Below are 16,838 nucleotides of genomic sequence, written 5' to 3'. Positions count from 1 at the left end.
TCGGTGGGTGTGCGTGACTGTCAAATACGAACAATCGTTGCCTACCTCGTATAACCAAGGGGGGGGGGGAGGTAGCTGCCAAATACGAACAAATTGTCGCCTACTTCGCATAACTGGTTCCAAACGTAAACAAGCCATAAGAAACCTACAGGGTTTGTTTACGTTTGGAACCAGTTTCATACAAGCGTATAACCAACAATCAATACGAAACTATCGATTTGAAATTGGCTCACTACATGACTAGCCTATTGGTCCCAAGCAAACGATTAACGTATCCCATTCTAGTCGGAATTCTAGTACTACATTATGTTTGTTTTGATTATCTATGAAATTTTGAGAGATAAAATGAGGGGCTCGTGGATTTTCGCATGTTTCGAGGGGTGCATCGATTAGCTTGGGACCGAAGATAGTACCAGAGCTGAGCCAAAAAGTTGAGCACGTTTCTTCGGGACCTACTAGTCTTAGAGTTACCTCTATGGTATAACTGGTTCCAAACGACAACAAAGCCATAAGCAACGATGGTTTGTTTATGTTTGGAACCGAATTCACATAGGGAAAATCAATGAGCGTAAACAGGTGAGGCCCAGTAAGTTCTCCGGCTGATAAAATGGATGACGAACTTTGACGTCACACTCCTTCAACCGTTTGAACAGCGGGAGAACGAAAGAGATGACAAACTCAATGAGCCTTAAGGCCCAAGCGCAATGACAGCGGAAGCGGAACGGCAGCGGCCGAACTTTTTGTCAGTGCGAACCTCACCCTGAGCTGGGTTTTAAAAACAAACGATCAAACTGACGTTTGTCAGAAAACAAGCAGACCAAATCTTGATACCCGATCCAGGTTGGAACTGAATAATAAACGAATTCGCTATGAGTAAGTCTACTTTTCGGATTGAAAACTAGTTAAAACCAAATCGACATCGGTTAGGCTTCTTGATGTCATTTGTGACAACTGTCAAACTTTCCGTTTCCGTTCCGCTTCCGTCCACATTGCGTTTGGGCCTTTACACATTTACATCTCATTGATGGATTTTCAGTAGGCCGATTTGACTGCACATCCCGCCCCTGAATTTAGCAACATAGTTTGATAAAGGAGGTTCTTATCTTGCGTTCAATTTGTCAAATACAATAGGGAAAGGTTTTGCAGCTGAGTTATTAATGAAAGAGAAATTCTATGCAGAGAATCGATCAATGCAAATAGGACGTCTTGAAATGTGTATCTAGAAATATTTTGTTGCTTGTTATTTCGTCAAGCAAAAGTAGACTACATACAATGGTTACAATGTTTTACTTACATGCTATGTAGGATTGGGTGATCTTGGATCGTTCTTTAGAAGATTGATCTTTTTGATGTCGCTGTTCGGTTTTTAGGATCGATTCTTTGTGTATTTAAAAAATTGGAAAATCGATCTTTCCGTTTGATCTTTTCTATCTTCAAAGAAGTAAACGGATGTAATTTGTGTACATCGAAAACTGATTTCCTTTCACCCCAAGCCTAAATGTAATGAACATCCCTAATAAAATTGTTATAGTTATTATGCTTAACGACGTGTTCGGGGTATCATTCAAAACATTTGTGGAATAGTTCTATTATTTGAGTTATCGTTCGTTTGTGGTAATTTTTCATTAGGGATACCCTCAAAAAAAAGCATAAGCACAGTCACTCCTAATGTTGTATAAAATAGTGCTGAGAATATAAATTCGATATGGGATTCTCTGCTTGACCGTCAAGCAGTTCAGTTCGGTTTTTGCTCGCACTGTCGAGTTGCTCGATAAGTTTCTTGTTTGTCCCAAACGTTCGCAGTTTTACCAACAATCAATACGAAACTAACGATTTTAAATTGGCTCACCACTTTAGTAGCCTATTGGTCCCAAGCAAACGATTAACGTACCCTATTCTAGTTGAAATTCTATTACTACACTATGTTTGTTTTGATTCGCTATGAAAGTTTGACATATAACATCAGGGGTGTGTGGATTCATGCAGAACATGCAGGGGTGAGTAAAATAGCTTGGGACTGCTTGGGACCGTTGTTCTGGTACTGAGTGAGCCAAAAATAATAATGATTTTCTTCGGGACCCAGTGGTCTTAGAGTTACCTCTATGGTTTTACGGTTTTACCGTTTTACTGCGCGTTTATTCGCAGGCTCCGAGAGAAAGCCAAGAAGAAGAACAGTGGTGAGGGTAGCACGAGTGCCAGGCGAGTAAGAGAGGTGCCACAGTCGGAAGAAGTGTTAGTTTGTTTACTTAAATGAACCATGCCCATTTTGTTATGGCATGTTTGCTATAAGAAATGCTCCTCGTGTTTATTAGCGAATTTCACATCAAAGATTGATTAATTGAGTAGGAAATCAGTTTGGCACGGCATTTGTGACCAGCATACACCTTCCGGTAGTATGAAACAGGTCAAAAACTGTCCAAATCCGCAGATAAAAATTTTTGTTGTGAATTTCTGTATAGCAAAATAGTGAACTTTTCGTGAACATTAACGGCAAAGAACTCACCAACACTGGGAGACTGTGAGTTCCTGCCCACCTGTCATTTCCCATCTCGGCACGAGTGTACCTATCTCGAATACCACACCAGCAGTGATGAAGTAGACCAAGAAGAGGAAGAAGAAATCAAGGCCAAGCCGATGGTGCGGCAAAAATGAAGCTTCCCATAGGAGTGCTGAGAACCGGGGTTACTTCTACTCACTTGCTATAATAAAATGTTTTTCAGAATTATGAAATCATGAGATGGTATAGTGATAATTAGTACTTGTAAGTTACAAGATGAGGACGTGAAGTATGTGTTTGACACATAAAATCTGTCAATATTGCTTTTAGTGCGTCACAATCAGCAATTTTACGACTCGTGAGTGCTCACTCTGAGTGTACGTTCACGAATCATAAGATCGCTTATTGTGACGCTCTGAAAGCAAAATGGTTTTATGAGTCAAACACATACTTTAAACCCTCTTCTTGTTACTTACAAGTACAGCATATCTTTATACCATCTAATGATTGCATAATTCCGAAAAACGTGTTGTTATAGCAAGTGAGTGGAAGCAACCCTGCTGAGAACTGTTCGTTATAAGGCTTCATCATACTGTGGTGTGCATTAGAGGACTTTAGTGAGTTGTGCATTAAAATTCAAAGAACTTCGTTGAAGATTAGGGACTATTATTTAACTTCAGGGAATTTTGTAATACTTCAGGCACATCGAAGAAGTTCCCACTTGTTGACCACTTCCCCCAGAGCTTCAGGAAGCTCTTCCGAAGCCACCATACAGGGTGCGTGACGAATTTTTGCAGTAAATTTCCAATAGTAATTTCTCATGCTTGTGCATCATGATTTAGATATATTTGGCAGCACTGGATAGCTTATACTGTTAGGTGTAAGATTTAAACAAACAATGTTGAGTAAACATAAAGATGTCGAAACAAGAGAGCAATCTGTCAGCCGTTGTCGCTTTGTTGCGCGCCGGCGTATGCATGAAAGAAATAATTCGGTCGGTAAATGTGTCTGAAAGAACAGTGTATAATATTAAAAATGGCTTGGTAAAGTGATAAGACCGAGCACCTGCTCATACTGCTAATAAAGCACAGAAATGACTTACGGAAAATATTTCGTAAATTTGGGAGGAAGAAATTTGGCCCCCAAGCAGTCCCGATATCAATCCGTTGGATTATTTTGTATAAGGCGTCGTCCAACGGGATACCAATAGAACCCCTCATACCACACTTAAGTCGCTAAAAGCTAAAATCAAGGCAGTGATGACATCTATGGATCGAAACATTTTAAAACGTGCATACTGCAGTTTCCGGAAGCGGCTAACTACAGTCGTCGAAAGGGAAGGCAATTTTTTTGAATAAATTTACTTACAACTTCCATATGTTGCGAAAGAAAATAAATCGCACAAAATTCATTGCTAGAATAACTAACTGGTGTATTTTTTCTCAAATATGCCATTTACTGCAAAAATTCGTCACGCACCCTGTATGTCTAATGCGATCCAGAAAAGATTTTATGATAACTTCTGGATTGTTCTGTTGTTCATGTCACACGATAGGTTTTTGCTGTCGTGAAAATTGAACACTTCCTTCAGGGTTTCCGGAACCAGTTCCGGGGCCACCACATGGCCAATGTGGTGCAATATGATGTCATGGCCATGAATGATTAGGTTTTGACCGGATGTCGTCAAAGTTAAATAATTTATGGTACAATTATTGACAATATAGCTGCAGTTAGCAAGAAAAATTACAAATGCCACACTTATATCCACTCTCCACAAACGTTATACTAACGTTCAAGGGCGTAGCCAGGTTTCGAGCTAGGGAGGGGCGAAAAAAAAATTACTATGGAAAATTTGGCCGAATGTCATTTCACCAAACGCCATTTCACCGAAAGCCTTTGTGTTGCTGAGTTTAGAGGGGGCAGTTCCCCCCTCTGGCTATGCCTATGCTAACGTTAAGCCTATTGTTTTCCCTTGATTATTCATCAAGCAGATTGCCAATTAATTGCACAGTCGTTGGGAACGAGCTATTAGAATAAATCAAAATCTGTACCGGTAGTTTATGGGTTAATTTTCAGGTGGGTTTGGCTCTGGAACGTTTTGTTAAAATAATGTATATCCACCGTTCTTACTTATCTCGTATACTCACATGCCCCGGTGTACCTTAGCTCTATTAATGAGACTTCCAGCCGTGAGCTGATTCGCATATTTTACATTACCTTACATAATACATAAAAGGGGCCCTAATACAGTTTCCTGGGGAACTCTAATTTTATACCCGACGGGACTGTTAACAGAATCATTAAAACCAGTCCGTTAAGTTCTATCAGACTAACAACTATCAAACCAACGCATAATGGTGATTATCGAGTTGAAACAAAACCTCATTATGGCTTTCAATCCCTTTCACCAACACTCAACCTTTCGTGGTGAAGAAAGTGCCACACTCAAAACGCTTATTGGCGAATTCGCTTCGCTGGGCGTCGCAGCCGAGTACAAACTCAGCAGGATCGGCACGAAGGTGGTGCTCCCTACGCATGACATACCTGGAGAGAAGCCCTTCAAGATGGTAATCAGGGGCCTGCCGAACTTCGACCTCAAGGTAATCCAAGAAGAAATCAAGGACCGGTACAAGTTGGCCCCAATTGCTGTCTTCCGGATGACGCAGAGAGACGAAAGCGTGAAAACCTACCCAGATTGTCTTTTCCTGGTCCACTTCTAGAAAGGGACGGTGACGCTCAATACGCTGCAAGCCATCCGTTTGATTTATTCCATCATTATTTGCTGGGAGCCAAATCGGGGCGGCCATCGGGACGAAACACAGTGCCAGCGGTGCCTGAACTTTGGACACGGTACCCGCAACTGTAACATCAAGTCACACTGCAGCAACTGCACTCAAGAACACGTCACTTCCAACTGCGCTGCGGATGGAGCTGTGGCGTTAAAATGCACCAACTTTGGTGGTGCTCATCAAGGTTCCGACAGGCAGTGCTCCAAACGTGAGGACTTCAAACGCATCCGAAAGCAGGTATCAACCAACAACTGTTGCTGCTAGGGTGGGATACCTAAAGGGTAACCAGACAAACACCTCGGCGGACTTGGCTAAGCAACGGCCTACCAGTGGGTGGGTCATCCAACGACCTCTTTTGATGGGTAGCTCGATTTGGAGAACTATACTTAGTTTCAATGTCGGCTGGTGTAGATTTGCTGGACTAATCAGGACTCGGATAGTGTGGTATGATTGAATAAAAAGCTAATGATTGACATTCGCATTCCTTAATTCCCTAAATTTTACATGCTGTGTGCATGTGTGTGATGTGTAGTGTATTCGTTCAAAATATACCTGGCCGGCCGGCAACTGCTGAACAACGCTGGGTGGTAGTAGCGGTGATGGTCTCGAAGATGATGGCTAGCTTGATGGCGGGAAACGTGGTTGTGATTGGGCTCGAGAAAGACGATGATTACCGTGGTGATTGGGTGCCGGTGAGGGTGCCGATGATGCTGTCAACCGCCGACAATTGTCGGTGATGATCCGTGGCGTGAGTAGATTCCAGTTGCTCACTACTATGGCACCGGTAAACCGATTGGTGACGAAACTGGGTCCGTGGGTATGACTAGGCAATCCCCTGGTTAGTGCAACGAGGACCAGCCCAGATCTCTCTTCCTGAACCTCGTGGGAGAACGAAGTTGGCTCTTCAAAGGACAAAACGGTTCCAGACCGCTTATTCGGAGCCTTCCCTGAAGGTCGTTTCCGGTTTATGATTCACGGGTCCTGATCCTCTTCTTTTCACACTCTAATTATGTTTAATTTACTTCCTCACTTCTATTTTCTGAAATTTCCAACTTTATCTGGTTTTTCTTTAATTTTCACAAACTATTAACATTTAATCCGCTTCTACTCTCTTCTCTGGTTACTTGGCAAGTCAAAGAGTACTCCCTTTGCTAATTACTTATCCCTTTCCTGTTGGTCTTCTCTTGTCCTTTTCTTCTAGTTTATCCACTGAACTATTACTTCAACTCAGATTCCAGTAGTTGGTAGTGTATTGTGTACTAAACCTAGGGGTATATTTATTGGCAATTCTAGTTATTCAAATTTGAACAAGGACATGCAGAAAACATATAGCTAACTATAGTACAAAAAAGAAAAATGTTACAAACGGTAACAGAACCAACCAGGAAGGAGAAAGGAAAAGGTTCCAGCCAACATTCATCTCACCGGCGGGCAACCCATCGACGCTAGACATGTTCCTGACAAATACTGGCTTGTTCAAGCCGGTAGCCTTGAACGAACTCCCCAACAAACAATTGACTATTGAAGAAACGACTTCTTGACGATTTTATTCAACTTCATGCTTAATAATACTTGTACTATTTTTAATAATAACTTCTGTTCAGGCTTTGTTCACACAAATCTGGAAAATTTATTCAACCACAACATCGAAATATTTGGTGTTGAATAAGGTATGTCGAGAAGCTTTTATACGACTTACAAAAGTTGTAACAGAGGCTTACTCGATCAAATTTTTGATTATTCAGCGTTTATTAGACATCATTACTTCCTTAAACACCGATGATAAAGGTGTATATAGACGCTTGATTCTCATGTGAAATAATGTTTAATTAGACACTATTATACATTTATTAAACTATTATTCAACTACGGGATAATTAATCCGAAAATAAGAACGCGGCAGAGCAGGGTTTTGTTTCTCTCTCGTTAGTGATTGTTGTGTCATTACTTCTGTTGAAGCACGCACATAACCTAGAAAATTTATTACATTCACACATGTCCGTTGGATGGGATTCGAACCATGACCTTTCGATTACCAGCCGCTTGCCTTGCCATCTGAGCTATCCTAGAATACATCAAAAGGGCAGCTAAATAAGTATTAAAGGTTTAAATTTGAAAACCTATCAGCACTCCCATTCGTAACTCTAGCTAATTGTGAGAATGATGAATTCATTCATAGTTGTTTAACATGAGACCAACGTTACCTCTCCATCTCTCTAATTTCGATGGAAAGGATGCTATTCTTTTCAATACATCTATGAATTGGTTGTCGTAAGTGATACGATCTATGATTACGATTTAAATTAATTAGGCGTAGAAAATAAATAAAAAAAGGGTTGAGGTTGGGATTGAACTCGCGACCTTCAACTTGGAAAGCGGAAACGGTAACCACTATGCTACCAATTTCGTTTTGTTGTTAGCCTGAAGCAGTGTTGTGGAATAATGAATGAATACGCCGTTTGTAAAGCATTTACAAAGCATGAAATTATAACATGGACGCATAGTGGTATAAGAGCTATTTTGCTGACTGTATTCACCTTTATACAGCAATATTGTAAAGCAATGCAATGGAATCTAATAATGGAGCTAAAAAACAGTCATAAGACGTCTAATAAAGCATTTTATTAAATCAATTGAAAACAGTCGAATTAAAGCGACAATGTATGCGCAAATTACACTTATTCAGTTTGTTATTAGATCAAACCTCTGGTTCTGAATCAGATAGACAGTCAACGTCTATAAAGCTTTTAATAAGTAAATTAATCATATCAGAGCAAACGGCGGAATAAAGGCGCATCTATCGATCTCAATAAGCTTTTTTCAGCACATAATTCAACATCCTTTTTTATTCAGCATTGTACACTGTTATACAGAATTTATTCAATGTGTATGCTTATTTGTGACTTTGAATTGTTTATTGGGTCAGCTCCGCCCACCAACCAGTGGTGGCTGAACTGGGCTGCAACGTTGCCCCTGCTCCAAGTCTGCGCAAGGACTACCATCGCGTAAACTGGGCCCAGTTTGGACGCGTGGTAGACAAGCACATCATCGGCAATTCGCCGCTTGACACCGTGGAGGACATCCGAGCGCCAACTCTTGATTCGCCTGAGAAATATTCGTAGACGCCAGTTCCAAAAAAAACCGGAGATCTAGCAAGGAAATATGAAATGGCCGATGGTCTCACTCCGAAACGAAAGTCTGTATTTTATCCCTTTTCTGACGATGATCTCAACAACCCCCCCCCCCCCCTCCCTCACTCCGTGGTACGATCAAGCCGAATGATGTTGTGGTCCGGTAACCAGCAACTGTCGCCGGACTTTAGGTGGGCCTCGGTGAGGAGGCTAACGTCGAAGGTATGCTTGCGAAGGAAGTCCGCAAGCTCGATGGTTTTTGCTCTTAAGGAGCAAGCGTTCCAGGTGACGATATTTACCGGTTTAGACGCCATACTGGATGATAAACTAACCGAGTACTTGGATCTGCTCGGGTTTTTTGCAGCACTTACGAAGAGCACCGGTCATGTTGACGGAAATTTCCATCAGTTTATCCGCTGACAACATATCGGGGTGGTTGTTTGTCTTCAGAATCCAGGGGGTGGAGAGCTTTGTTCAGCAGAAGATCCAGACTTTTCTTAAGGGGGAGCGGATCGCATCCGTGAATTCGCTTGTCTATGAAGAGGCAGAAAGTCTTCCGGCCCTGAAAGCTGGGGCCTTTATTCTTCCTACGTCCTGGTTGATTGTTGACGGACGCCTGTTTTCGGATGCGCTTGAAACCCTCGCGTTTGAAGCACTGCTTGTCGGATCCTTGGTGAGCCCCACCACAGTTGGCGCATTAGGATGCCACAGCTTCATCCGCAGCACATTCGGAGGTGGCATGGTCTTGGCTTAATGTTTTAGTTGCGCGTACCGTGTCCGAAGTTCAGACACCGTTGGCACTGAGTCACATCACGATGGCCGCCACGGTATCGCTCCCAGCTGGCGATGATGGAATTGATTGAGCGGATGGCTTTCAGCGCGTTGAGTGTCACCGGTCCCTTCTGAAAGTGTACCAAGAAAAGGCAATCCGGATATGCCTTCACATTCTCGTCCCTCCTTGTCATCCGATAGCTTGTACCGGTCCTTGATTTCAGCTTCGATAAACTTCGGTAGGTCCCTGATGACGATCTTAAATGGTTTCTCACCGGGAATGTCGTGGGTAAAGAATTCTACCTTGGAAGTTATACCAAGTCATACTCCGCTTTCGTACGGAGCTGACTCTGCCCAACTAGAATTCGGCCTTAACGCCCAGTGACGCTAGATCCGCTATGAGCACTGGAGGTAGCTTCACTTTTACCGCGCTGATATCGGAAGCATTGTAATTTTCGGCAGCGTCACCGAAATCTCCGATATTGCTGACGTTCAACGCAGTGCCATCGATGTTGATATAGCCGAGCTTCCTTCACCGGGCTTCGCGAGTGATGCTTCCCCATTTCGGGGCACACGCACAGAAACACCGCGAAAGAGAGAACGCGAACAATATCGCAACGAACATTCCGAACAACTCTAGAGAGCGAGCTAAAACCGAACTGAACTGCTTGACGGTCAAGCAGAGAATGCGCGAAAATCAAGATCAGTGATAATAAATTTATAAGCATGTCTCCCAAGTGGAACAAACTGACCAAATCCAGTCTTAATCGATGTCCAATGGGGTGGCTTCACACATTCTGCATGTTTTCGAAATTAAGACAAATCATCAAAACGAATGAAGAGATTCAAACAAAAAAAATATTAAAAGATGAAAGCCAATCATCAGCCATGAATAGGCAAATTATTGAGAAATTCAAAGTCGCAGCAGAGATAATCTGGGTGAAAAAATACAGCAACTCCTCCATACAATGCAAACATAGATTGCTCCGGTATTTATTTCTTAAATTCTCTGGAGTGGGCCAGTTTTAGGTCTGGGGATGCCAATTAAGAATAAAAGTGAGGTAGTGACTAGAAAGTTCTCAGGTAAAAACTATGGAAGTACCTATTCAAAAACACTAAGATGAGATAAGATGTTAAATTCAGATCGTGACATCAGGAAAAATGTACGCGTGTTCGAATACTATAGTTAATAATTCAAAATTTGAATAAGGCTTATTTTATTGAACCATTGCGTAACACAAACGTACATTAATAGGATTACGATTTCATATTCGCGGATATCCAATCCATATAGTAAGCAACTTTGGTGTATATCGAAGGGACAGCGCCACACCCGGATCCAAACGATACAATTCCGAACTGTATGAAGCGCATTCCATTGTACGGAGCACTGTAGCCTAATGGTCCTCCACTATCTCCAAGGCACGCATCCGGTCCATCTGTCTGCTTCACGCAAAGTTGCCTCTGATCTCGCTTCCTAAAAACCGGATGTATCCAACTCCGGCAGAAGTATGGTTTAGCAGAGGTAACGAAAGTCTTAAGTAACTGCATTGACTTTCGTTCCAGTTCTGTATCGCCCCAACCCGTGATAATGTACTTTTGAGGATTTAATTTCTTCAAGAAATCGGTGACCGGTAAACAGATTGGTTGAATATGATCTACAACGGCAAGTGAAAAAGTATCAGATTAGAATTCTCGGACTTGTTGCACAACTTTATGTACCTTCGAATTGAACGTTCCTGTCCAGCCGAATCAGAGCGATGGTATGTGATATCGTTCCGGGAGTGTAGCTCTGGTGTCGTATAATACATTCAATTCGATAGTCGCGAACAGGTGGAGCACAATCGCTGTTATCATCTAGTCCATTGCAATCCCTATCCTGTCCAATGGTATGCTCTCCCAATCGAACTTTAATCCTGTAATTCATTTGTCAAGCAGAAGTTCATTGACAACAAAACAAAGGAAAAGGCCGCTTACGGTTCGATATACGCCCATGTACAACGGGTAGATGTGAGAACGTAACGTTTACTGATCAGAGTTCCAGCGCATACCCTATGCGGTGTCCTATACAGGATCAGTGCCATCCAGGGAAATTCAAAAACATCCGTTCGATTCCCTTTTATGATCCGATTTGTTAGGTAGACGCCACAATTACGAGGCAATAATGTGTTTGTATAAGTCTTCGATGGATCGACGTCCGACGGTTCACAACTGTCAAGTTCAGGACCTAAAATTGAAAGGGAAAACGAGTTGAAGCTGAACTATGACGGTATATATTTAAACTTACGTAAATCATCTGCTGTCAATGCTTCTTCGTCTTTGAGAAACTTCAGTTTAGTAACTGATGAAATCCAAGGCAAATATGTATACACCTTGGTAAATGCTCCGTAGCTTTTGGGATCGCAGAGATTGCTGCCATCACGTGGTTTCGAATAGGATACAATTCCTCCCAAGTACCAGGCGTTATCTACATTGAAAAATAATCCACCACCACTATCCCCGTTGCACACGCTGGTACCGTTCGTATAGCCAGCGCAGAATATCCCTTCGTCCAAAGTGTTTCCAAACACTTTCCGGTTACTTTTGAGACAAGTTACAGCATCCACTACAGGTATCTGAGTGCTTTTCAAAATTCGGGAAATATCATCATTCTCTGCCACTCCCCAACCAATCACTGTTCCATATTGATTGGTGAGATCTTTCGATAGACTCAAACAAGCCGGTTGCACGAAATCATCCAACACAACCAACGTGCTCAATTCCAGTATAGCAATGTCATTCCTGAAGTCATCACCGGTAGAGTTGATAGGTTTGTAAATCTTATGGATTTCATGCTGCTGGAAGGATTTTCTATTCAATAAATCCAAATTGTGAACACCCAGTCGAACGAAGATGCGGTGATTCACTAATTGCTGTCTATTATCTGGATCGAAAACGCAGTGTGCTGCCGTCAAAACGAATTGTTCACTGATAAGCGTTCCACCGCAGGCGTAGCTATCCGAGCGACGATTTCTGTGGTAGATCGCTGCATGCCAGGGCCATGCACCTGCTATAGTATCGTGGCCCTGTACTATTAGCTCGGATCTGCTAATCTGCGGTATTCCACACTGGAACGGATCTTGTTGGAGGGTATCTTTCGTACTCAGAAGGATAATAACAATTAACACTATAAAATTGAATACGTTTTTCCGAAATATTATAATTGGTATCATTTTTCAGACAAGGTTTTTTAAACATAAATCAACGCAAGTGAATTTCAGTAAAAAAAACAAGATCACCATCCACTTGTGTTACGTTGGTGAACATCACTAAACAAGTTGTACGATCTTGTGTATTGCTATTCACCGGGTTTTCTTCTTCTTTTCGTCAAACCAGTTTCTGATGTGAACTGATGTGACCGTTATTTGATTGTAGTGGCATGCTCGTTTGTACCTATGTGTTGCTTCCTATTTGAATGCAGGGGGGATTTTTCGTTCTCAATACTAGTGATAAGCCGGTTTAATTCCATTCATTTTGTATAAAAAATGTGTTATGGTATTCTGGAATCATAAGATGTTATAATTATATTTTGCATTTGTATGCTATCTGTTAAAACATGCCAATTTTGCTTTCAAAAAGTCACAATCAGTGATTTTCTGATCGCTGTTCGCGAAGACTGAAAAATAAAGAATGGGTTAGTCAACCTCTTCATGTTACTTACAAGTAAACCTAGTGATAATTAGTCAAAGCAAAGTGGAAGGTCGATTAATTGAAAACCAACTGTATGAAAATCTGAACTCAATATTACGGATTAGATTGGAGTGACCTGTGCGCCGATCAAAATATTTTCGGCGGCGGCGTGATATGTTATTTTCTGCCGGCGGCGGCGGCGTGGCGGCGTCACGCCGTTTGCTTTCGGCGGCGGCGGCGTGGCGGCGTGGGTCGGCGTGAGTGTATTTTTAATGATTTAGAAAAAAAAATACTTTTCAAACTAATCCCACATGTACAAAAAATGCTACTCACATTTGAGTTCAGATTACTCAAAATCGCTAAAACGTGGGTCACTCATAGTGTGAATAAATTTTGCGACACTTTCCCGGGAAAAAGTTCTTGAATATATGGAAAATTTAAGAAAAATTTTACCCACGTTTAGAAGTGCACTAGTGGAACGACTACAACCACATTCAGTTTTCCTCATATTCGAGAACTTTTCCACGGAAAAGCGTCGGAAAATTTACTCATTCTATGGGTGAGCTACGTTTTCGCGAATTTGAGTAACCTGAACTCAAATATGAGTAACTCTTACTTAATTTTGAGCCGTTCTCATTGGCCGTGCATTCAGAATTTGTTTAGAAAAGTAAGTCAAGTGCTTATTTACATTTGCAGGGGGTTGAGTCGTATAGCAAAGTGTAAGCAACCTTTTTATTAAGTATAAGAAAAGTACGTTATGTAGAGGTGAATAGTATTGAAAAGTAATCTTTTATCATTTATTGAGCATTACACGTTATTTATATGTTGATAGTGATAAATAATGTGCTTTTATTACTCTGATGCATATTTGAATGTACGCGCATTGTAGTCATATAACTTGTGTTTATGTAATTGAAGATGAAGTCTTTCGGATATACGTAGAATCCCGCACAACTTGGACCTGTTAGAGATTAAAAAAATATCAAATTTCAGCGTGTTGTTAATAATAATCCCTTATTCACCTTTATGTAAATCCGATTTACTGACGAGGATCGAGTGCCAGTGATTATTGCACAATTCTATTTTTGCAAATGCTGTAATTGTCATGAATTAAGAATGTTTTATCCACATTCTTATGGTGGATGGCTGACCGACGTGCAGATACGGTCGGCCCAGCTATGTTAAAAACTCGTTCACTTGGTGTGCACACACAATACCTTTCGCGAGACCTTGCGAACCAAGGCTGCCAAGCTTTCTAATTTTCCAAAAGCAGAGAATAAAGGGTGATACGGTCAAAATTTGGTCAAGGGAAAACGCGTGTAAATCGGTGAAATCGTTTATTTAAAAAATCAAATTAAATTTCTTTTTCAAGTTCAATTAGTATAAAATTCAGGAAAAATATTCAGTTAGGCTTCCGCTTTTCCAAATCCGAATTGCCGGGCCTTACGCTTGACCCCTGCCATCAGATTTTGTACAGCCACCTTGTCCACCTTCTTCGCCGCAGAAAGCCAGTTTGCCTTGAACTGCTGCTCGCCCTTAGCAGTTTTTTTGGTCTTCTTTAGGTTCCGCTTGACAATAGCCCAGTATTTCTCAATTGGGCGGAGCTCTGGCGTGTTGGGAGGGTTCTTGTCCTTGGGAACCACCTGCACGTTGTTGGCGGCGTACCACTCCATGGGTTGACAGTCCCGGAAGCTATGAAAATGCTGCTTTTCAAGCCACAGGTACAGATGGCTTGCCAAACCAGATATTTCTTTGCGAACTTTGACAGTTTCATGTGCTTGAAAACATCTGCTACCTTTCCCCTTCCTTTTGCCGTATAAAACTCCTGTCCCGGAAGCTGCTTGTAGTCGGCTTTGACGTAGGTTTCGTCGTCCATTACCACGCAGTCAAACTTCGTCAGCATCGTCGTGTACAGCCTCCGGGATCGCGCTTTGGCCGTCGTATTTTGTTTATCATCGCGATTTGGAGTCACTACCTTCTTGTAAGTCGATAGTCCGGCTCGTTTTTTGGCTCGATGCACGGTTGTAGACGATACACCCAGCTTATTTGCGGCATCTCGGAGAGAGAGGTTAGGGTTTCGCTTGAAACTACCGGCAACTCTCTTTGTCGTCTCAGCGGCTTCCGGTTTTCGATTTCCCCCCGATCCAGACTTCCTGGCTGTCGACAAACGTTTCCCAAACACTTTAATTACATTTGTAACTTTTAGCGATTTTGCCAACTTTGCGTGCGAGTAGCTCGGATTTTCGCGATGCGCGAGCAAAATTTTGATACGCTGCTCTTCTTGCTTGGACGGCATTTTGACAACTGAAGAGTGAATTCCAAAATCAAAATAGGAGCAACATTCTACACACACACACCTTCAAAATGAGGGGTGTTCAGGTTTTTTAAATGCAAAATTGAAAGAAATACGTCAAGTTGATATTGACCAAATTTTGACCGTATCACCCTTTATCTCCATCTACAACGTTGTTAGGGTATGACGTAGCCAAAAATGCGGTGCACTCTTTCTCGATGACAGAGGTCACACTATCTTCAACGTTTGAGTGCTTCATAGCAAGACTGAGCAACGAGGAAGATGAGTTAGAAGGAAGTTCATCGCATTCATCTGATTAGAAACCCATTTGAATATTCGTTTTTTAATGATGTCCGTACAATAAATTCATATCATATAGTACGTACAAGAAATTGGTAATCGAGCGTTCATCCAAAGCACTTTTAAAGCATTTCAGGTTCATAAATCGAGGGTCAAGTAAAGTCGAAATCAAAATTAGGTCCTTTACAGGAAACTTTCGATTCAGATGCTCCTTCATCCCCAGATTCATGTGTGTCATGGCAAGCAAGTCCTCATTTTATTCACTGATACAAGCTTCAATCTCAGATCGCAAGAGCATGGCAATATTAACTGTTGCATTCTTTTCAGCAGACAACAGGGTTACTATAATCTGTAATCCAAAACGGAATTTTACTACAATCTTTTCACCACCATTATGTCACCATGTTTTAGAAACAGACTAGATTAAAATCACATTGGAACTAAAATGAAACTTTTCACACTAGACGTTCGCTACGTGATCGACTTTTAACTGGTACGTTTTTAACTTGTCCGCTGACTGAGACAATTTTTCAGTTGAAGTGTACATTTTCTTCCAAAATGATGCAATTTCAAAACGTCAAGATTAACTGGATGAACACTGATGCTTTTTAAATGCATCTCAGTTAGTGAATTCCGTTCGTTAGGTGAAAATCAAACATTATTTTCTCAGCTATCGAATGGCTAGTGTGTCAGTAAACGAACATCTGATCTTCAATGCACTGGTTGGATATTAATTTTCAAACCCTATATGGTCACCAATCGGTCAGATGGAACTTATTAGTAGGCTTAGTTACTAGAGATATAGCAACAATAGTTTACAATTATAGTTTCAGAACCACAACTTAAAAAAACTCACCTCAAACGGCTCAAGAAAGTTTCGGAAGTATTCAACTAGCGCCCACTCATGTGCTGTGAATATGAGATCGTGAGACGGTTCAATACAGCATTCACGCCAGCTCTATTTAGTTCGAGACTTTTCATCATCTTACGTAAGTAATGCTAACGTGTTACGCTGATTGTTATAAGTGTTGGGGCTTATTTAGGTCCTTGACGGAACATTGACATTCATTTCACACAAACTCGGAAGTTGAGCATTTAGCTCCTCCTCCATACTAGATAACGGGTTTTGCCCATCCATATCAAGTCAATCTCCATCTCTTAAGATGTGTCTGTTTATTTTATCCATTTCGACTTACAATTCCGGACCTCGGTATCACCCGGTTTCTTCTTAGCCTCTGACATGCATTACAAGCAGATCACTTTCTCCTTCAATATATGTATTTTCACGTCACTCTTTCCACGTTTCACTTTAAAGGTTTTTTCCTCTCGAAGTATCAATCGACAGAAAATTCAAGGGAATTTTATTTAAATTCAAATTCGACATCGCT

The 16,838-nt window shown here is 41.5% G+C and overlaps 1 protein-coding gene across 1 annotated transcript; it reads right to left on the bottom strand.

Moving 5' to 3' along the window:
• Positions 1 to 10,265: 10,265 nt before the first annotated feature.
• Positions 10,266 to 12,460, bottom strand: LOC135697454 (transmembrane protease serine 9-like). The gene is made up of 4 exons (XM_065217191.1): positions 11,476 to 12,460; positions 11,166 to 11,415; positions 10,911 to 11,104; positions 10,266 to 10,846 (listed from the first exon to the last, which is right to left on the bottom strand). Exons 1-4 carry the CDS (start codon positions 12,398 to 12,400, stop codon positions 10,446 to 10,448), a joined length of 1,770 nt encoding a protein of 589 aa, XP_065073263.1. The 5' UTR covers positions 12,401 to 12,460; the 3' UTR covers positions 10,266 to 10,445.
• Positions 12,461 to 16,838: the final 4,378 nt, after the last annotated feature.

The sequence above is a fragment of the Ochlerotatus camptorhynchus genome, unplaced genomic scaffold (assembly GCF_037179485.1).
Source record: "Ochlerotatus camptorhynchus isolate MF236.1 unplaced genomic scaffold, CSIRO-AGI_Acam_v1.1 ptg000070l, whole genome shotgun sequence".
NCBI lineage: Eukaryota > Metazoa > Arthropoda > Insecta > Diptera > Culicidae > Ochlerotatus > Ochlerotatus camptorhynchus.
This window is presented reverse-complemented; position numbering and strand designations above follow the sequence as displayed.